Source organism: Electrona antarctica, assembly GCF_951216825.1.
Source record: "Electrona antarctica genome assembly, chromosome: 6".
Taxonomy (NCBI): Eukaryota; Metazoa; Chordata; class Actinopteri; order Myctophiformes; family Myctophidae; genus Electrona; species Electrona antarctica.
Genome location: NC_136811.1, coordinates 46444824 through 46467015, shown reverse-complemented (window position 1 = coordinate 46467015; position 22192 = coordinate 46444824). Strand labels below are relative to the sequence as shown.

The 22192-nt window shown below is 42.3% G+C and overlaps 1 protein-coding gene across 1 annotated transcript; it reads right to left on the bottom strand.

Annotated features, from left to right (window-relative positions):
* Nucleotides 1-62: 62 nt before the first annotated feature.
* steap4 (STEAP family member 4) lies at nt 63-21328 on the bottom strand. Its single transcript, XM_079504193.1, has 11 exons — nt 20856-21328; nt 19433-19540; nt 18795-18865; nt 18157-18244; nt 12968-13246; nt 11984-12078; nt 11694-11804; nt 10861-10903; nt 9727-9891; nt 2144-3469; nt 63-1627 (listed from the first exon to the last, which is right to left on the bottom strand). The coding sequence occupies exons 1-10, from the start codon at nt 21048-21050 to the stop codon at nt 3194-3196; spliced, it is 1431 nt and encodes a 476-aa protein (XP_079360319.1). The 5' UTR covers nt 21051-21328; the 3' UTR covers nt 63-1627; nt 2144-3193.
* Between the last annotated feature and the right edge of the window lie 864 nt (nt 21329-22192).

Genomic DNA, 22192 nt, shown 5'->3' with positions numbered 1-22192 from the left:
ACCTGCCCATTCAGCATGAAACATGTTTTAAAATAGATTACTATACACTGTATACAGTGCTATTTCTTTTCTTTTCTTTTCTTTTCTTTTCTTTTCTTTTCTTTTCTTTTCTTTTCTTTTCTTTTCTTTTCTTTTCTTTTCTTTTCTTTTCTTTTCTTTTCTTTTCTTTTCTTTTCTTTTCCATATATCTTTGCATATTAACTTTTTCACCGTATAACACAAGGTGGAAGAATTTTGATCAGCACTACCAGGCCCATTTACTGTGCCTTGGTATGCCTTATTTACTGATGTTTATCTTTCTAATGTTGTACAGAGCTTTGCTGATTGATTTGATTTGATTGAAAATTATATTAACAGTTTGCAGAATGGGTACAGTTCAACGAAAGTACAGATCAATACAAAATCTGCTATATGAGGATAAAACCAGAAAAAGCACTAAGACTTGTTTACATCAGGGTCCTCCATGTCAAATTTTCTCACTTTCAAACTCTGATATGGTACAGCTAAGCTCTTAGTTAGATGTTTTACTTAGATAGACATTGTACAGCTCTTTGGTCCCTTTTAACTTTGACCTTGTACAGTATTTTATTCACTTTTAAATATGGTACAACACTTTGGTCAACATTGTTTGTTTTGTAAACAAACAAAAACATTTTTAACAAAAAATAAATAGCTGCAAAGGCACAGAGAAGAGAGAGGCTCCAATCGACACTGTGTAGACACGTTGTTTCCGGCTGAATGCCACAGGCAGGCTGGGGTCAGGGTTCTTGTGGTAATGTAATGGTTCTACTGTATGTGGGTGTAATCGCAGCACAAAGCCTTGGTCTCACAAAGGAAGACAAAGGACAATACCTTCAAACAATATGCAACTGCATTGACGCGTGCAGTTTTTCCTGTGAGTACTGTATGTGTGTCAGGATCTTTGAGGTGTGAGGTGTGTACATGCCTGAGTTTGCGTGTGTGTGTGTGTGTGTGTGCAATGCTTAATTTAGACTTTGTTGCACACCAGTGCAACAGACGCCAAAATGCCTAACAATGCCAAGATGGCTACAACAATCTTGTAGATCTGCAGTCTTCAGCAAACAATACCGGTGTGGAACCATGTACAAATCAGGTGTTTGAAGATTGCTAATCTATTGGACAATACAACATTGTTACACTGCTTGCTGTGAAAATGGAAAGGTTTAGACATGGCTACATAAATGTAGGGTATAATCTTATGTGAGTTTGCCAGCGCGAGCATGCGTGCGTGCGTGTGTGTGTGCGTGTGTGCGTGTGTGTGTGTGTGTGTGTGTGTGTGTGTGTGTGTGTGTGTGTGTGTGTGTGTGTGTGTGTGTGTACATGCGTGTGTGCACGTGCGAGCGTGCGTGCGCGTGTGTGTCAGTATAACAAACACAGTGAGCTGTACAATGCTCTGACTCCATGAAAAAGAGCCAAGATGAGATAATGAGCCGATGCCTGCAGTGGTGTCAGAAAGTGCGTGTATGTGTGTGTGTGTGTGCGCGTGTGTGCGTGTGTACATGAGTGATAATGCCTGGATTTATAGTTTCACATATAAGCATATGTATGGAATAGATCACCTTTACGGTACATGTGTTTTGTGTATCAGTTTGTCACAGAGCAGCCTCTTACACTCTCTACAGTATGTTCAGCAGAATACATGCATAATCGTATTGTAATGCTCGTAACTTGTAGATTGCAGTCACACAGAAAGTGCACATGTGACTGGAATCTCTTTAATATATTTGTGTTTGATCTGCACAGGAAGATGCTGTTATGTGTTATGATGCTGCATGTTGAAACCTAGCTGTTGAGTGATTTGTGCCTGAAGATCTGATTCGAGGGGCACCTGTTAATCCAGCTGATTGATTAACACAGTGTGCATCTTGGGTGGATTGCTCTTGTACTGTGGTTGCTTGATTATAAATCGAAGGGTGGCGTCTGCAGTATATAAGGTAAACAGCTCAGTAGCAGTGTAGGCTGCCATGGAGTTAACACTTTGTGTTTCTAATTGATTTAACCCTAGAACACTAAACATATTTGTTGTTACATCATCATAAACACGGGTATATTTTACCCAATGTAAAATATTCCATAAACAATATTTCTCATCCACATTGAAGTACAGCCATAGATAGACAACTTGAGGTACTCTTCTTTAATATGTCATCATGACTTATCATACATGGCCCCATAGGGGGAGGAATCGGTGAAAAACGTGCATTTTATTTTAAAGGAAAAAAAAATGTAGCGGGGAACTTCTCCTTTGGTCCACTCATTCCCACTCATGGTAGCCTGGATCCAGCCCAAAGACCCCGCCCACTCTCTGAGCGGACTGAGTCTCTTGCTACAGTCTGATAATCAGGCTACACTCATGGACCATTCTCACCGTCACCATGTGAGAATGGTCCAGTGAAGGAAAAAAAAAAAAAGTCCATTGTGGGTGTATGGGATTTTTCTTTGCAGGCAGCTTGTCTAATTGGTGTCCCTGGTATGATTTCATGCAGGGTACATACGGTTCCAGCATCCTTAGGATAAGTGTTGGAGTTAGAGATATCGGTTAGGGTTTGCGTTATATTTGTTAAACATAAGCGATACAACCCTCATGCTGCGTTCACACTATATCAGCGACAAAGTGACAGGCTACAATCCATTTTTAGTACAAGTCTGCGACATGAAGCTACAAACTATACCTGACACAAAAACTTTGAAAACTGAAAACTTTTTTCAGTGCTACAATGACGCAGTGAAGCCTGAGGATTTTCCACTGAACTCTCACCACAGAGTTCCTGATAAGATGTTCTGTAAATGGAAGAAAAACAATTATTGCTGTTAATCAGTGCTATCTGTGCTATAAGCCTACTACGCTTTGCATTTGGCATGATGTGGCTTGAGCAACACTTCAACAGCGACTTTGCAGCAATGTAGCTGGCAGTGCATATAGTTCTGTAACACAGCGTCAGCCTAAAGTTTATAATGGGATAGATGTGTCAATGCAATGTCGAAGTCAACACGTGGGTTGTGTGTGTGTGTGTGTGTGCGTGCGTGCGTGTGTGTGTGCGTGTGTGTGCGTGTGTGTGCGCGCGTGCGTGCGTGCGTGCGTGCGTGCGTGCGTGCGTGCGTGCGTGCGTGCGTGCGTGCGTGCGTGCGTGCGTGCGTGCGTGCGTCGCGTATGTGTGCATGTGAGACCGTCTCATCTCATCAGTGGCTGACTGATTCTCTCCTCTCCTCTCTCAGCTCCTGGGTCGCTCCTCCTCTCCCAGCCTTGTCGTATGCGTGTGAGGCTGCGGTCGACGCAGGGGAGAAGCAGCAGCAGTTTGCAGAACAACACCACAGAGGGAATGATCAGACACAGCATGTAGCCTGGAGGAGTGTACCACTTGTAGGTGGACAGCTTTAGGAACTTGTTCCAGCCGTACAGGTAGGCGTGAAGCGTACAGAGGAACAGTGTCAGGAACCCCAGCTTGGACTGGAAGAAAGGAGCCAGAGAGAGAGCCATGAGAAAAGACCAGGCTTAGAATAGTATAACACACTACTCATAACTTCCATCAGCAACCAGTATGTTTTTGCACATTTCTCCCTGTAAATGTTTTATTTATTTCTTGCAGCAGCAGCAGAGACAGATATAGCAATGAGGGAATAATCACAGCTATCACACACTACGGAATAATCTTATTCTCTTCTCAGTAATCTTAAACATGCACAAACTACAAGTTTTAAAATAATGGCGCATCGCACTCTACATGATGTTATTAAGATTACTGTGCCTGGAGGAGCAATGTGATCTCATCTCATGTGATTTATTCACGCCAAAAAAGTGTGTCAAATTAGTTTTTGTGCATAGTTCCCATCGTGTCATTTCTCCAGGAAAAACTAAGAAAGGGAAGGAGATCAAGGTAGAGGTAAAGTCAAAAAGTAGAGGTAAAGGGTTTTCTTCTGTGTTTGTCTTAGATATGTACAAGCTTTTGCCACAAACAGTACAAACAAAAGGTCTCTTAGCTTTTTTACAAGCTTTGCTACAAACTGTACAAAAGAATCATATTTTTAACCTGAGATAAGATAAGGTACAGTGAGCATAGCAGCCGCTGAGTACTGTTATGTGCATTATATATACTTAAGGACATTATTCAAGGTGCATACTGCTGACATTGGTATAATCCACGTGTGGAAGGAAGGAAGAGTCAAGTACCTAGTCCATGGAAGGCATGTTATATAGTCTTCTTGTCACATGTTGACAAGCCTCAACTGTACAGCGCACCACAGGTTATTTTGACCGGCTGCCATGTCAAAAGTACTTTCATTCACTCGATGTCTGCCCTGTTTCTCTCGGTCGCGCGTACCTCCTGCATGAGCGATGTAGGAGTTATGCGTGACCAAGAGACAGACATTGAGTCACCATTATGGAGTGTGAAGAGGAAGTAAGTAACCCAATGTGAACTAGGGGGAAGCAGGTCGGGAGATAAATGTCCCCCGCCAAAGACATGGTTGACAGTAACAATGTCCCCCAGCAAGGACCTAGGACTAAGAGGACAGCAGAGAGTAAACGACAAGATAGGACACAAATCAAAACTGCACACACACACACACGCGCACACACGCAGGCGCACACACACACACGCAGGCGCACACACACACACACACGCACACACACAGGCGCACACACACACGCACACACGCAGGCGCACACACACACACACGCACAAACGCAGGCGCGCACACACACACACGCACACACACACACACACACACACACACACACACACACACACACACACACACACACACACACACACACACACACACACACACACACACACACACACACACACACTCATTCACTGGCACAGTTTGTTGAAATCTAATTGCTGTGTAATAGGTTTAATGAGCATGATAGATAAAATGTGATAGCCTGACCTTTATAAAGATAAGCTTTTGACCTTCACATGCACGCTCACACATGCACGCACGTGCGCGCGTGTGCACGCACACGCACACACGCAAGTCACGCCTGAAGATGCGTGGCCTGGTATAATGAATGCCTTCTCTGAATTACATTTGATGAATAACTTAACATTTAAAGCTCTGCTCTAATTTGTGGCCAAAGTGAAGGAGGAGGAGGAGGGAGAGAATTACTAAATGAGCTTGGCGTGACCCAGTTACATTTATGAATGAGTGTGTTCCCTGTGGTGAGGTTCATTTCTTGTTCAACTGTGGAAAGAAAGAAAGAAAGAAAGAAAGAAAGAAAGAAAGAAAGAAAGAAAGAAAGAAAGGTTTGATTGATTGAAATATTTATTAACAGTTTGCAGAATTACAGTACATTTCAAGCACAACTCAATACAAAGACTGTTAACTGTGAGTGGACAACCCAATAAAGCATTACACTTGTTTACAAGAGGGTCCACCTTGTTCAATTCATCAAAAAGAAAGGAAGGAAGGAAGGAAGGAAGGAAGGAAGGAAGAAGTTGAAAGTTTGTATATATGCTATTTCTAGTGTGTACGTATACATATGTGTGTACGTCTGTAATCCACGTAACTCGAAAAACGTTCGCCCCACCGACTTCAAATTCGACTCACGTGTTCCACACCACCACAGGGAGTGCAGTGCCCGGTGTCGCCCCTATATCTCCATATATGGAGCTGGCCTGTTCTGACATCACAATACTTCATATTTGGGCATGCCTGACACATAACTCCATAGAAATAAAGGGACACAGAGAGACAGATACAGAAATCTCCATATATGGGCATAAAAGGACACAGACAGATACGGGTATTGCATAGCCGGATGGGGCATGAATCTCCAACTTCCATCGTTACCGACTCGGAGCTCTACAGCCGGGCACCGGTATTTGATCAAATAGCTACTTTTTTTAAAATTGTTTTTAATTTTGTTGTGTTAAAAATGAAAATACATTTTGTTTATGTAGTAAACAGAAAAAGGGGATATTTACTCAAGTCGTGACCCAAACATGGGTCCCGGCCCACTGGTTGGGAAACAGTGCCTTAGACCCTTTGCTGGCATTTAACATGCTTTCTACTCACTCCTCATGGGAATCCATCAATTAACTTTATGCTATAAGCTCATAATCCTTCCTACAAAGGAAAGAAATTAACAAATGAAATGCTTCAAAAACAAAACCACAAACATCAAATAAACATCAGTCTGCTGAGGACAAACTTCCTGAGACTCAACCATTTTTCAATAGCATGTCATTTTAGCAAGCACATAGCACAAGCTTCATTATTTTCTTTTACCCCAAATTGTCCCAAAACTGGCCACTAAATCGTGAATAATAAAATCATGAAAGTCAAACCATTCTTGTTGGAAAGCTGAAAGCATGTGTCATTTAGCATTGGCTATTCAAAAATAGCAGGTGTATAAGCTCTCAGCACGTCACAGGTTGTACACCTGCTTTATGATAATTTAAAAAATCTGTGTGTCAGTGTTTTGAACGTTTTTGGCCTATACAGCTTTTTGTCCTGAACTTTTGTGGCAACACAGACATTAAATGCCATTGACAATGAATGGAGAATTTACGTCATATGTGAACGAGCAAATCGGCTTTTCTAAACACAGTGCAACTGTTTTAATTCAGCTCGGGCTGTATATATATATATATATACATATATACACACACACACACACACACACACACACACACACACACACACACACACACACACACACACACACACACACACACACACACACACACACACACAGACATACACATTTAAACATTGTATCGATATTAACATAAGTTGATGATGTACGAGCATCACCTCACTTCACACGGGTGTGATTTTTTATTAGGAAAACGTTTGAGAACGACTGATTTAGAAGGCATTTGTAAAAACGGCCTCAGGTCTTAACCCATTTAGACCTGGAACCCCTATACGTTTCAATCCGGGAACACCTTTTGTGGTAGTTATTGCTACAGACTACACAGTATAGCAACATCATTTTAGCAACAGTATTTAAAAGGCGTTTTTTAGAATTGGCCCCAGGTCTAAATGAGTGTGCCGATAGGTCTAAACAGATGTGAGCTTGTAGATCAACTTTTTTGTGGCACGTGACACCGCAGTACTATACGATACAGTTTAAATCGGGCTTAAAACAGTTTAAATCGGGCTTAAAACTATATTTTGTCTGAACCAGGTTTTAAGTGAGCGGGATGGGTATGAGGGTGGATCAGGTTCTGAAGTGGGTGCCATATGACCTCAATCTCAAAATCTCAATATACATAGTACCTGTATTCATCATAGTGAAAATATGTCATCTACAAGCTCACAACTCGCTGCATTAACATTGAATGCCACAGGCAGGCTGTGAGTCAGGGTTACATTACAAAGGCACATAATGACATGCCCAAAGTCTGGCTGTGGTAAAATATATATATCTTTGTAAAAATATATATTTTTGGGTATAAATCTTGGCTCTGCTTTGCAACATGACATGATGGTAAAAAAAATGATTTATGTTGTGTGTGGTCATGACGCAATCCCAAGGCACACCTGGACTTTACTTCTAGCACACCGTTTGGAAACCACTGCTGTAAACACCACTCCACTCACAAGGTGAACACATTACAAGCATGTCGCCAAAAAAAGGAAAAAAAGGCCTGGACCCAAGCCAATAAGTCAAAACCTATTCTTTCCACAAATTACCTTCAGCGATAATGGCACACCAGGTAACTAATTTTCTCATCTGACCGATTCCTAAGTGGCTATTCAGTGAGCTCGTTAAACATTGCGATCACGTGTCTGTGCGCTAACTGGATCATCCATCCATGCTGTCCGTTTGGACTCCCAAGGTCACAGCTGAGGCGCACAATAATTGGTTCGACCAAAATTAACCTGAAAGCGGTTTTTGACCTGTCCTCCTGCCCAAAGAATCGCATCAGCATCGCAGAAACAGAAAACCTTGGCTTCAATGGCTTGTATCTGCAGTGGGCTGTTGGAAACTATGAGGGAATATTAATGAAATCAATATAAGTCTGACTTCAAACCTCTGCAGGGGAATGTCAGCGCTGCCTGTGCTGCCTCGGCATGTTACACCTCAACGCATTTTTCATATCCATATACCATACCAAATGTGTTGGCTGACATTTCAAACGCGCGCACACACACACACACACACACACACACACACACACAGGCCTGACCAGAACCTAAATCAAATGTTTGATTCAAGGGGGGTTGGCGGGTCAAAATAATATACAGGACTTACAGGCTGTATATTATACAGCTTTATGAAACGTATTAGTATCAAGTAAGTAAGTACTTTTATTGTCTCCACCAGCCAAAGGCATAGGGAGAGTACTGTATGTTTTGCACTCCGTCCGTGTGTCTGTGTGTGCGTGTGCGGCCCGGTCGATGCCAAACTGTGCACACACACTCCCTGGATGCCAACGACGAATCTCTGCCACAGATTTTCCACAATGGCATGTTATAGCGCCACAATGAGGCCAATTTTTTGCAAAACACATTTCTTTATATTACTATATTTTATCCATACATCAGGCAAATCGTTATACACTATTTCTACATGTCATGTGATCAATACGGACCTGTCCGCTTAAGCAATATTACACGAGAGGGTGTGCGTTACTGTCATTAATGGCACGCCTGCGTTGCTGCAAGAACGAGCCGAAGGCGAGTTCTGTAAACAGGCTCGAAACGTCCTGTTGTATAACTCACCATATTCCATCCCCATTGGCTAAGATTGCCTTCCAAAGTTTGCAGGATTTGTCAATTTCCTACAAAAAGCCTCAATTCATTAGCACAGCGTGCGATTTTCGTGAAATTATGAACACAAATTCCCACTAGGCAGAGGAAGACATGCCACATCTTTTTTGCAAAACACATTTCTGTACATCAGAAATGTGTACATCACATTCTGTACATCACGCAAATCGGTATACACTATCTCCACAGTCATGTGATCGACACACATCTGTACGCTTTCCCATATAGCATCCCGATTGGCTAAGAATCGAGATTGCCTTCCAAAGTATGCAGGATTGAACAAAATGCCTCAAATATTGAACACAGCGCGTGATTTCCGTGAAAATATGCACACACATTCCCACTAGGCAGAGGAAGAAAATGTCTTCCTCTGCCTAGTGGCTAAGATTGCATTTCTTCAAGAAATGCAACTTACATGTTTACACCTATAACTGCACCGATCTGTGTATAACTTTGTATGCGCTATATTACGCCTACATATTTTGTCCAAACATCACAAACGCTGTTATCCTGGTGGAGACCTGTGCCCAGAGCGACACTTTTTCTAGCTAAGCAGCTTAAGTGCTCAAGACGTCTCCACGGGTCTTAGGGTCTCTTGTCTTTTTTAATGATATAAAACTCGCTAAAATCAATTTTTTGACAGGGCCATTGCTAGGCAACGCCTTGTGCAGCGCTCAGCATCAAGTTTCGCGCATGCAAGCAGCCGTTCACTTCCTTGTTTACTGCCCGACAAAACTGTCTATATTCTCTCTAAATCTACGTCGCTGTCCACGGTTTTGATCAGAACGGCAATGTTCTGTTCTCATTTCTGACTTAACCAAGCATCTCGTTTGGAATATTAACGCTTCTGAAGAGAGATCAGATGTGACAGCGCGAGGTACTAATGGAGAATTATACCTCCCGGTTTTGGGGGGAAATGGAAGGCGGGGCTTTTCAGAGTAAAATCACGCGCGCGCACACACACACACACACACACACCTGTATGTAGTTGAACTCCCTCCAGCTGAGTGCGTTGCTGACAGAGGGCAGAGATGTGATTCCCAGCACGACGTACAACCCAAAACCCAGAATCCCCACAGAGTAGTAGGAGTCAGTCCGCCAGGCTAAGGTGTTGTCAAACTCTGCAGTCTTGTTTTCCCTTATCTGAAAGACAGAGAGAGAGGGGTGGGGGTTAACCTAACCACTGCTATATATTTCATTGTATGAAAACTTGCCGATCTTCAGGCTCACATCATGATGTGCTGTGAGCTTGTCTGATGTTTTTTGCTATTTCTGAACATGCTTTTGAAACATTTTGAAAAATGTTCAAATTGTGTTGACATTATTTTGTAAAGTGGTGAATTTGTACAGTTGTGGTCAACATTTTGACATGTTAAATTGTCATTCATTCATTCATTCATTCATTCATTCTTTCATTTTGGACAAAACACGCAACAAACTAAAACAAAAAAACAACAATTACATTAATTTAATCATTTTGTTAATGGTCTAAATAAAAATCACACCCGTGTGAACTGAGTGGTGCAAGGTCTTATATAGCCTGTTCAGCTGTGGTCTGACGTAATGTCAGTGACCATGGTAACCATGCTCACCTGTGCACGGACACGTACACAGGTACACAAACATAAAGACAAAGCTGGTTGTTGGAGTGGTTTGCACCACTCAAAAATGAGTAAAAATAATACTTAGTATTGTGTAAGCCATGGGGTTCTCAACCCGTGGGTCGCGACCCCTCCGGGGGTCGCCAAATTATTTTGGGGGGTCCCCAAATTATTTTCAATTTTTTGTTTTGCAACTGAATGGCTGGAAAATGAAAATGAAGAGTTTACATAGTATATGATATATTTTCTCTATTATTAAGGTTATTTTTGGAGTCACTTTGTATTGGGGGTGGGGAGGGGGGGGGGGCGGGGCGGGGGTCGCGAGACATGGCCAAAGCATTTCCGGGGGTCCCCAGCCAAAAACGTTGAGAAACCCTGGAGTAAGCTATAAAGCTGACGTAGCCAATACATGGTACATTCTATATTATACACATACATGACAGTAGTACACCGCATACTGTACACAGTAATTAGCATTTCTTTGTTCCTGCTCACTAGCAAGCAGCCTTACCAGGGAGACTGCATGCTGGGTGCGATGATATCTTACATAATGCCTGCGGGAAAATGCACACAATTACTACATGTGTACAATTTAAAAGAAAACTACAGATTCACACAATCATAATGTTGCTTGGTGACGGACAAAAAAATTAAGTGAAAGAAGGAGCTCATCAAACCTGGCATTGCTAATGCTAAATCGGTTATTTTGTATTAATTCATCTAAATTAGTCTGGATTTTAAACTAGTTATTCTTTCCACAGAGAATCATGTATTTTTAACTTTGTATCTGGAAAATCAATCAATCAATCAATCAATGCAAAGGAGGTTAATAATAATAGGTTAATAAGGTTATGATAACATTGTAAAGGGTGCCAGACAGTGGATGTATGGCTGTGGAGAGGAATTGAGTGTGTTAATAATACCTCTTAGAGTATATATTAATAGAGACGGCACCAGATTTCTCCTCCCATCCACTTGCATTAAGTTGCTCAAAAGCGCATGAGGCGATTTCACTCCTCCTTCCGGGTAGGAACAGAGTGAATTCTGGGATTGATTGGGCCAAACACATGAACGCGCTGGCCGTTGTCTATCATAGCGCACATTCACGTATGAAACAACACGTTCACGTGTCATCATGAACGTGTGCAATGATAGTCAACAGACCAGCGCGTTCATGTGTTTGGCCCAGCGCTGCAATACCATATTTGGCCACTATGTCCATTTCGCCTCAGGGTTTCCTCCGGGTGCCGTCTCTATTAATATATACTCTAAGGTTAATACTTGTTAAAGTCAGTGTGTTTCCATCTATTTTGTGACTAGATGACTGGTGTATCTGTAGCCTACCGGATAGGGATGATTAGAGTGTAGAAGACATGGAGGAAAGCCAAGGCCAGAGCCAGTAGACCAATCTGCTTCCTGCACAACATCCAGCGGTCCAGCCAATCAGGAAAACGCCTGGAAAACATGACCCGCCTTCATTTATTGCTGTAAGCTTGTTTTATATGTAATATAGAGTTAATACTAAAATATGTGCAAGATAAATTCACCATTATGATTGTTAGTTGTTGCTGTTATGTAGGTTTGTTCATTATGTAAAAGCAAGGCAATTATACAAATCTAGATGCAGCTCTGACCTGTATTTGGTTCCTCTGTAGAGCTGCAGAATGGCGGCCAGGACTCCAGGCAGGTAGCACAGAGATAACATGATCAGAGACACAATGGGGAAGACCTGAAGCAAAGATGGTGGATATAGGAAGATCCCCTTTAGAGGCAAAATGGTACACTAAATGGCATACTGTACAAATGGTCTCCTAAGTATAGGCACCGTCTGGCGGCAGATCTCGCAAATGTTTACTGTCGCTAAATCTAGCAAGTGCTGCTGTTCTGTTTGCTAGGAAAACAAAAGTTGATTACAATGTTCCTGATTTGTATCTGGAGAATGTGTTTCCGAAGCGACTGTGTTGCGCTGGAAGGACACTTATGGGATACTTACCGTAAGCAACCTAATACTTTGTTCTGTTGTTACTTTTGGATAAATTAATGTATTTATAAAGTATAAACATTTTGTTTGGACATTTTGAGGGGCAGGTGCTCAAGTGAAAAAGGGCACCTTGTGTGGTGCGTGTGGTGTGTGTGAAATGTATCGTTTTTGGGGCATAAATAATATATATATATTTTAATCCAGAATTGATCGATGTCACCATGGACCACATATTGTACACTGTAGAAAACAAAAATAAAATGAACAAACTGTCCAAAAAACTATCTTTCAAAATGGCATATTGCTGTCCAGAGGGCAAAAGGGCAGGTGCTCCAATCTAGCACCACCTACTGTATAGTGTCTATCTGTTCCCATCCCAGCGTGTAATAAGCGGGATAATATATTCCACGTAATGCTACACTTGCATATGCTAAACATACAGCATACATCACAGCATTGTGATGTGATGATGACTGATGAGTGACTCTCACATTGGGTACACACTGGAGCTGAAAGCACCACAGATTGCTGCAAAGTGCCGTGTTAACCCATCGGGCTGTCCATACTGCCCGTGTAGCGGCGTGGAGCACTGCTGCATGGCTTCCAGTGTTCAGTGATCCAGCATCAGACAGCGTACCTTATTGGCCAGGGACACCATGATTCTGAAGGAGGTGTCCTTCTTCTGCTCCACGGCAGCGTAGATGATATCTCTGGTGAGCAGGTAAAAGAAGAAGAAGGCGGTGAGGCCGGTGGCCAGCCACAGAGGCAGTCTCCACTGGGGGAAAAGCTGCAAAGGGAAATCCTCCAGTTCCCTGGACGCTGACAGGGAACCCCTGTCTACGACGCTGAGACCCATGCTGGTGGAAAGGTCTGCTACCATCTGCTTGGCCTCAGCGCTGTCCCCACAAATGTACACCTGCAGTAGAGAAGATGTTGACATGATGTGTTGATGAGTTGACATGTCCATCCACACATTACCCAGACACATGGCGTACAGAAATGCATGTCTTTTAATTATTTGTTTGTAGATATAAATGTTCATAGTTCATCTGCAGATAGATGCGAGGTACAGTATGTGGTTTACCTGAACACAGATGCTTTGTATGTTAAATAGATGCCAGGTTTTATGTCTGCTTGCTATCCTTCAGTAATTACTCACTTGCTTGTTTTCTCAGCACTAATTACACTGTTACTGTTTGACAATTGGTCATGCTAGCTTACTCCTGTCTTGCACTTTGTGTGAGAGTGTCTGCTTAATGCCTCAATTCTAAATGTAAGAACCTACATGGCATAAGACTGGACATAAGAGCGAAAAAGAGGCCGCATGATGTTCTTAAGATGTTGGACCTAAAGAACCTCAATAGAGGAATATTGTTGAATAACATGTATGCGGTTCACTTCTGAATAAATAAATTGGGTCCAACTCCAAAGTGAAACATTTGGAGGAAAACTGTACTTTATTTGTATACAGTACATGCTGTACAGCAGGGCGGATCAGGGGCCACTCGGCAAAGACAAATTAGGGCCGCAAGCTGAAGGAAACACAGTAAAAACCCACATTTCCATCTATAAGTCCAAACCTCAACAAACAAAATGAGGCTTCATTCACAAAATGTGAAGAGAATTAACATATTGAACAGATTATCACAGGTGAATAAATAAGGCCATATCACTTTCTCTTGGAACAAACAATACAATACCTTGTTCAAAACAATGACAATAACTAATTATATTTTTATTGACGGGCCTTAAGCGGGGGCCGCGGCTTGAGTAGCACAGCACTGCTGTACACATGAAAAAAATCCCCCCTCGTCTTGCTGTTTGAAGGCGCACCACGTGGAATCGCTGTTTGTACTGTACACGTGCACCTGCAATACACACAGCTCCTCTCTTTTTAATGGTCCTTGAAATATTACGTGTGGGCGCTATATATATATTATGCTATGTATGTCTTCATTATCTGATCATATATACATACATCTGCGTAGATGGAAATGAAAGCAATGTTTGGACTCTGGAGGATTCAACGTGCTACCACCTGCAGGAGGAGCCATCTAAATTTAGGTTGAAGTGAGAAGGTGGAGAACTAGCGAAGCTCGGTCAACATCTGTACGCTGTTGCTGATTCTACACCAACGAGCACACATGGTATGTAGATGAATGCACAATGCAAACACGCACAGAGATGCATTATGTAAATGAACGAACAAACACACACACACACACATGTGCACACGCACACACACACACACACACACACACACACACACGCACACGCACACGCACACGCACCGGTGTGGTTTTCACTATCCTTTTGGGGATTTTAGAACCAGATCAGAATAACAGAACAATCCCACATATTATGCAGCTACTTTTAGTTTTCAGCAACAGAGAGAGAACGGAAGGGGAAGCAAATCCTATGGACGAGCACAGCAGAGCTCCTAAAGAGACCCTGATTTATGCTCAGTTGCCATCGTGTCGTGCATCGAAAATAGCAGTTCTACAAGCTCACAACACGTCACGTTGTGTATAACTTTAGGGGTTGATTCATTTCCACTGTTTAATTGTTTATTTCCACTGTCTAATGCAGGGGTTCTCAACGTTTTTGGCCGGGGACCCCCGGAAATGCTTTGGCAATGTCTCGGGACCCCCGCCCCGCCCCCTCCCGACCCCCAATATAAATTGATTGCTACAATAACCTTAAACCATTTTGGGCGGGAACCCCTTTTGGTGTTTTAAGCATTGTTATAATTTAGCTATTTAAAAATAGCAGATCTACAAGCTCATAGCGCGCCACCGAGTGGCGCGCTACGAGCTTGTAGGTCTGCTATTTTTGAAAAATCGTGAAAATAAAATTTAAAAAGAAATATTTTTTTTTCTTTTTTTTCTGAAAATAATTTGGGGACCCCCTAAAATAATTTGGCGACCCCCCGAGGGGTCGCGACCCACGGGTTGAGAACCCCTGCATTACAGGATTACCTTCTGAGAAAAGTAAATTGCTAGATTATTTTGGCGTTACTTAAAACCCCTCAGCGAGAACATTTGGTAAACATAAAATCAAGATTGTGCACTGTAGGCCTACCACCAGTGTTGTGGAGCTATGCTGTTCTCCTCCTTTCACCAATACATCCAAAAAGGGCAACCTCTCTGTCTTCTCTCAATCTCTAAGCCATGTAATACCTTTAGCCATGTGTCATACCAAAAGTGGTGCACCATTGAATTGAATGATTATGCAATCACCGCAGACTGCAAGGCATCAGTCACCGATTTTCGTGTAACATCCACACAAGTCTCCATTGACAGAGACGATCTTCTTAATTTATCATTTTTCCTTTTCCTTGTGGCTACTGAAAGAACATGAACATATACATGTAACAAAGTAACGGCATTATTTTGGAGAAATAACTACATAACAGAGTACTCTAATTGTAAAACTAACATGTTAGGTTACTCCGTTTGGCCACTTTCCTTGGCCACTAGGCCAAGGAAAGATGTCTTCCTTGGCCTAGTGGGAGTGTACATGCAAAGTTTGAGGCTGATCGTTTCAGCGGTGCCATTAATGAGCTGCTCAGAGGGAATCGCCCTGTTAATCCTGTCCGTTCCAGCCTGGCGGAGATAACAACTATAATATACAATGATAACATTGGAACATCTATCCGAGATTAGCTGTGCACACACACGTATGCACGCACGCGCACACACACACACACACACACACACACACACACACACACACACACACACACACACACACACACACACACACACACACACACAGTCACACACAGTCACACACAAACTCGCACAAACGGAGACAGACAACAACAACTCTGCTCTCATAAAATGACATATGGTTAGCAGGAAAATAAAGGAGCATTATGGGTCTAACTTAAGCCCATATGGGCTGAAACAATGATTACACTCTTACAGCCAAATCCTGTATAATTTAGAGCTATTGAATCATGAACTTTAGGTGTTGAGGGACGTGTGTGTGTGTGTGCGTGTGTGCGTGCGTGCGTGCGTGCGTGCGTGCGTGCGTGCGTGCGTGCGTGCGTGCGTGCGTGCGTGCAGTTATTAGCAGATGTTCTTATGATTCCAGCTATAAAGTGTGAAATCAGAGTATAAAGCTAAATTATGTATGCAAATTCCAAAATGCATATTGCACTAAGTTTCAATAACTATACCATTGAGTTGCCTTTGGCCTTGAGCAAGGCACTATAGCCTGTCCTATTGACACTTAAAAGACGTAAAAGACAGTGGTTTGTCATTGGGAATGAACTCTGATTTCCCTCCAAAACCAGAGACTGTGAGTGCCCTGTCAGATTCACCGTGTCCACCTGTGGTCTGCTCTGTGTGCCCATTTGAACATTATGTGTGTGTCCGTTGGAACCTATGTTTGCATTAGCACCTTTGTTTCTCAATCTTTAATAAAGGTCTTAACACACTGGGGGTGTGATGAATATTTCATATCAAACTGTTCATATAGTAAATGCAGCCTAATTCATACAGGTTGATGCCTTTATCTGTGGTGATCAATTGTTTGTGTCACTTCATCACTGCACAATGTTCTCGTTCTGTGTGGGTGTACTCACAAAAGAAGATAACCTGATGAAGGTATAACAGGTGTAACATTGTTATTCCCATTAAAACTTTAATTGCATTTGAAGATGGCGTTCAGGATTTTTTTCTTTTTTTTCCCCCAGTACGTTGGGGAACTCGTTTGGTCTTTTCCTACACACCTGTTGCCTTTGCAGGTATGCAAAAATTGCTCTTGTACTCATGATATAAACACAACAGTTTGAAAGGAATATATTTTAAAAAAATGTTCCTGGTATGGAAGGAACATTAGATTTGCATGACTTCTCCATTTGCTCAGAAACTTTGGTTTATCTCAGCATTCTCAACTTTTGTTCAATTGTGTTTAAGCAGCGTTTAGTTATTCCTGTATTCAGTACTCAAGTGAAGCCGTATCCCTTTATTTTGCTGAGCTTTTTTTAACCTCAGCACTTCAATTCAACAATTACAAAGCATGACTTTGTGTAACATTGTGGGTGTGTAGGAGGCACACAGGCCCCTTTTCCACCGGTTGAGTTATTTTTGGTTCTTAGTCCATGAGCCAGAGCTCCAAAATTGGAACGTTAATTATGAATTGAGTGGGCAAAACCATACCTATATTAGATTGTTTTCACCATGAAACTTCCCCAATTGAGTACTTACACAAAGACATTGATTTATTGTATTACAAATTTTAATTTTTTAAATATGCAAATGAGGCAGTATGTAGGAAAATATGCAAAATAATCGAAAATAGGAAAAAGCTACTACTGTGGAAGGGTTATCATGTATTAATTTACTATTGATCCTATAAACAATTTAATATAGGTCTAGTTTTTCCCACCAATTTTGGAGCTCATGGACTAAGAACCACAAAGAACTGAACCGGTTCCCATTGGGAACCAACCGGTGGAAAAGGGGTCACAGTGTTGTAGTGCAGTGGTTCTCCCCTGAGTCAAGGACCCCCTCGACCCAGGGGTCCTTGAGGGGGGGGGGGGGGTCCCCAGCAGAATAAGGTAATTCACAATCATTTTAACCATATTTTATACTTTGGCTATTCAAACATGCATTTTATTTTTCAATTTTTTAAGTCTGAAAAACTAAAAAATAAGTTTGGAGGATTTTGAGTAATTTTGAATTATTCCCGGGTCCCTGGCACAAAATGTTTTCAGATGGGGGTCCGCGGCCAACTATATACACATCTGGGGGTCCTGGACATGAAAAGGTCTGAGAACCACTACTGTAGAAGAGGCTTCAGTCAACTGTACCGTACCTGTCTGTTGGCGTCTGACAGGCCGTTCTGCAAGGCCCACGCAGACAAGGTGTTAAAGGCCTTTACCACAGACGCCCCAGGAACCAGCCTGTCACGAGAACACAAAACACAGTATTCCTCCCTTTATTTGTAATGTTATGTTGTTGATAATGTGATTTTTCATATATCATTATGTTTATTGTATATTTATTATATGATCCATTGCTAGGCCATTAAAGGCTCTATAGTCTCTAGTCAGTAAATAGTAGATAGAATTGCATAATAGCCTGTGTAGAATGGTCAATAAGAGAAACAGATGTTAGACACAGGACACCATGAAACATTATGTAATGTGTAGGTCTCTGAGTTTGCTGAGCAGTCCTTAAACTTGGCTCACATTGGATAGCAGCTACAAACATGCCCCTTCATTAAACACAAATAACCAAGTAACATATACAAGTTCGCAACACGGTGCGAAGCGTTGCGTTGTGTGCTTGTAGATCTGCTATTTTCACTAGTTTGGATCCAAGGCAAATAACGTCTAATATCTCTTTTGGGTCCCGACCCGAAAAGTTTGGGAACCATAGTGAACTGGAGAGATACTGTGCAGTTAGGAGGAGTAAAAGTTGGGAAGTGAAGGTTTTCTTGTTGTGTCTCACCTCTGCATGTACTCAGCGTTGGCCTCGGGGTACAGACCCTTCTTCAGGTTGTTGCTGACATCCACCAGCACCTTTCAATCAATCACAGCCATATTTGGTGATCAGAAATCAGCAATACAACTATTGTCCAACTCCATAGATATATGGAGTTGTATATGGGTAGATATTTTTAATGAATTCATTCAACAATTTAAGTGACAATGAGTCATCATCCAACATCATGACATCATGACGGTATAAGTTCCATAATAAGAAGACGTGAACTGTGTTCCAAAAATAAACAAATGATTGTTTGACTATCGTAAAATGATACAGCGCCACATTCCTGTTTATAGCGCCGGGACAATTTTTTATTTTTTATTTTTTATATATATTTTAACTTTTTAGACTGTCACTAGACAATTGAGATTAAGATGACCTAATGTTATTCTCCACAGAGAAAATACTTCCGTAACCCCAGGGGATGAACGAGTGACTTCAGGACTTTGGTACTCTTAATAACAATTGTAAAAATATTCTATTTGTATAGCACTTTTCATGATACTACAGATGATAATACGGTACATGACCATAGATAAATTAAATGTAAATAAGAAGGACTGCTGTATTGGTGGTGATGTTTGGATGCATAAACCTACCTTCCCTTTGAGCTGAGGAGCCAGACTCTCCAGGAAGTCATAGTGTTCTCTCTGGACACAAACAATGACCACACTGGCGGACTGGACTGCTGCTGCATGACTCAGTACCTGCATAAACGTGCATGCATGCATGCATGCATGCATGCACGCACACACACACACACACACACACACACACACACACACACACACACAGGCACGCACAAACACACACGTACACACACGCACACATGCACACACACACACACACACACACACACACACACACACACACACACACACACATGCACACATCAAATTGTTGACACATGCCACATCGTGTTGGCTCATTCAAGAACAACACCAATAAAACAATACACTAATACACTAAGCCTAGATGCACTGATCCACCAATCATATACATGATGTTTTATATGTATAATACAAAAAAGCATAATGCAAATATGTGAACTGTGTTCCAACAATATTTATAGAGAGATGACTTCCGCACACCCGGTAGGCAATTTGGAGCAGGTGCGATGGTGACGAGGCATACAACGTATAGTTAGGTAGAGTTAGCTTAAGTTGTGGCAAATCTGCAAAGAAAATGCTTACCACTAGCTTTCTTCACAGATGTGTTCATAAAGGTGTCTACTATCAGAGAAAAATTTGTTCCAACCCAACTCCCTTGGGAAACTTTGTGACAGCTGCTGAAAGATGGGGTACCAAGTACCATTATCAACCAATATAAGGCAACAAAATTCCAAATGTCATTATACTTTAAGTAGCATGTGACATGTCAAACTAGGGGGTTTTCAAGATTCTGAATCCATTGCAAGCATTAGTTTTACACAAAAAACACTCCTTTGTCTAAAAATGCCCATAGCCGTCATCACAAAAGTGATGAGGTCAGCACATTTTGGCACATTTGGGCAAGTGGCTATGGCCGAATTTAGCCCAAGGAGTATTTACCTAACTAGTAGGAGAAAGAAGGAACACCCGCACACCACCACTTGCCAGGTTCAAGAGGATTTATTTTTAAAGAGCAAAGAGCAACATTCCGGCCCTAATGTCTACGGTATGAAAGACACAGACACACGCACGCACGCACGCACGCACGCACGCACGCACGCACGCACGCACGCGCACGCGCACACACACACACACACACACACACACACACACACACACACATACATACTTCATACACATGAATGCAGTTTAATGTGCTTTGTTTGCAATGTAACAAGTCTAAACTTGTGTGTTAAAATGTGTCACATGAGCTCTAAAACCGGATTGCTGTGTCCTCAGAACGTGGTATTGTGTGGTTTAGCGTGGTATAACCCAGTTTCTATAACTGCCACTATATGGAGGCCACCTGATCTGACTCCCAAGAGTTAGATATTAGGATTAGAGATAGACGTATTCGATGGTAGAGGTGTACCTGAGCTCCATGAGGCAGGGGTCCACAGCTGTGGGGTCTGCGGCTCCCATAGACCACCCTGTAGCCGGCCTGGATCAGACGCTGGCCCAGAGAACGACCCAGGTCACCCGTCCCAAACACACACAGCAGCTCACGCTCGGCCGCTGTCCCCACAGGGCCCAGACACATGCTGTCTGTCTTCTCCTGTCCTGACATGAAGCTTCCTCTGTGTGTCTCAGCTATACACAGACCCAGGAGCTGCTGCAGGAAAAGGCTTTCTGTGTTCAGAAGAGAAACAAAGCTCACTCTGGTAGTCTTTTGAGCAACATAAAGCCACAGATTGCTTTCAAATAAGACTCAGGTCCAAAGAGAGACACTCCCGACAGTAAATGATGGCCTTCAGAAAAGCAACTCTCTCTCTCTTCTTCTTCATGTATTGAGTGTATCTCTGGATCTTGTTATGAGTCTGTCTGTTTGACTGAGGCCCCCCTCCCTGCTCCTGTTAGTCTAGTGTGAGGAGGGAGGGAGGGATTATATCTTGACAAAACTGGGAAACTCCACTTGAAAGAGGTGGGAGGGCACATGTGCACGAGTTAGCGGAGGAGTCAGGGGGGCTTATGTTTTCAGTGTGTGTGTGTGTGTGTGTGTGTGTGTGTGTGTGTGTGTGTGTGTGTGTGTGTGTGTGTGTGTGTGTGTGTGTGTGTGTGTGTGTGTGTGTGTGTGTGTGTGTGTGTGTGTGTGTGTGTGTTAGGTTAGGAAAACCCATGGCAGAAACTTCTGGGAAACAACATCTGATTGGAGAGCAGTGGTTACGCAACTGTGTGGAATACGACACGATACGATAGGATCTGCCAGGGAACATTGCTGCATCTGGCTCAAACTAACCCAAACAGTGGTGGAAGGTAACGTAAGGTTAAGTACATTTACTTAAGTACTGTACTTAAGTACAATTTCGAGGTATTTGTAGGCTACTTTACTTGAGTATTTCCCACTTCTAATACTTTTACATTTACTCCACTACATCTCAGATGTACAGTACACGCAAACAGACAGACAGACAAAGTAGGACAGCCAGAGAATGTCCACGTGTGTGACTGTAAACAGAAAGTATAAGAACAAATCCTACCCTTCTCAGCAGCATGGCAGTCACTGTGTCTGAATCACACATGGTCTTAACCACTCACCATGCTCTCACAAAGTTCACACAACGTTCTAAACCACCAGCCCTCAGACAGCAGTTTAGAGTGAAACCATTATAATTCACACCGAAACTGATGCTGACAGTTATGTTGTATAGAGTTGTGGAGAGTGCATTAGTGTGACATGTTCACCAATCACCACAAACAAATACAATGAAC

Excerpts from the sequence above, each read along its gene's own strand:
- steap4 (XM_079504193.1), bottom strand. The coding sequence starts at position 21,050 with ATGTCAGGACAGGAGAAGACAGACAGCATGTGTCTGGGCCCTGTGGGG. Across the intron at positions 19,541-20,855 it reads CCCTGCCTCATGGAGCTCAG|GTACTGAGTCATGCAGCAGC; the intron begins GTACACCTCTAC and ends ACGTTTATGCAG. Across the intron at positions 3,470-9,726 it reads GGGAGTTCAACTACATACAG|TCCAAGCTGGGGTTCCTGAC; the intron begins GTGTGTGTGTGT and ends CCTTTCTTCCAG.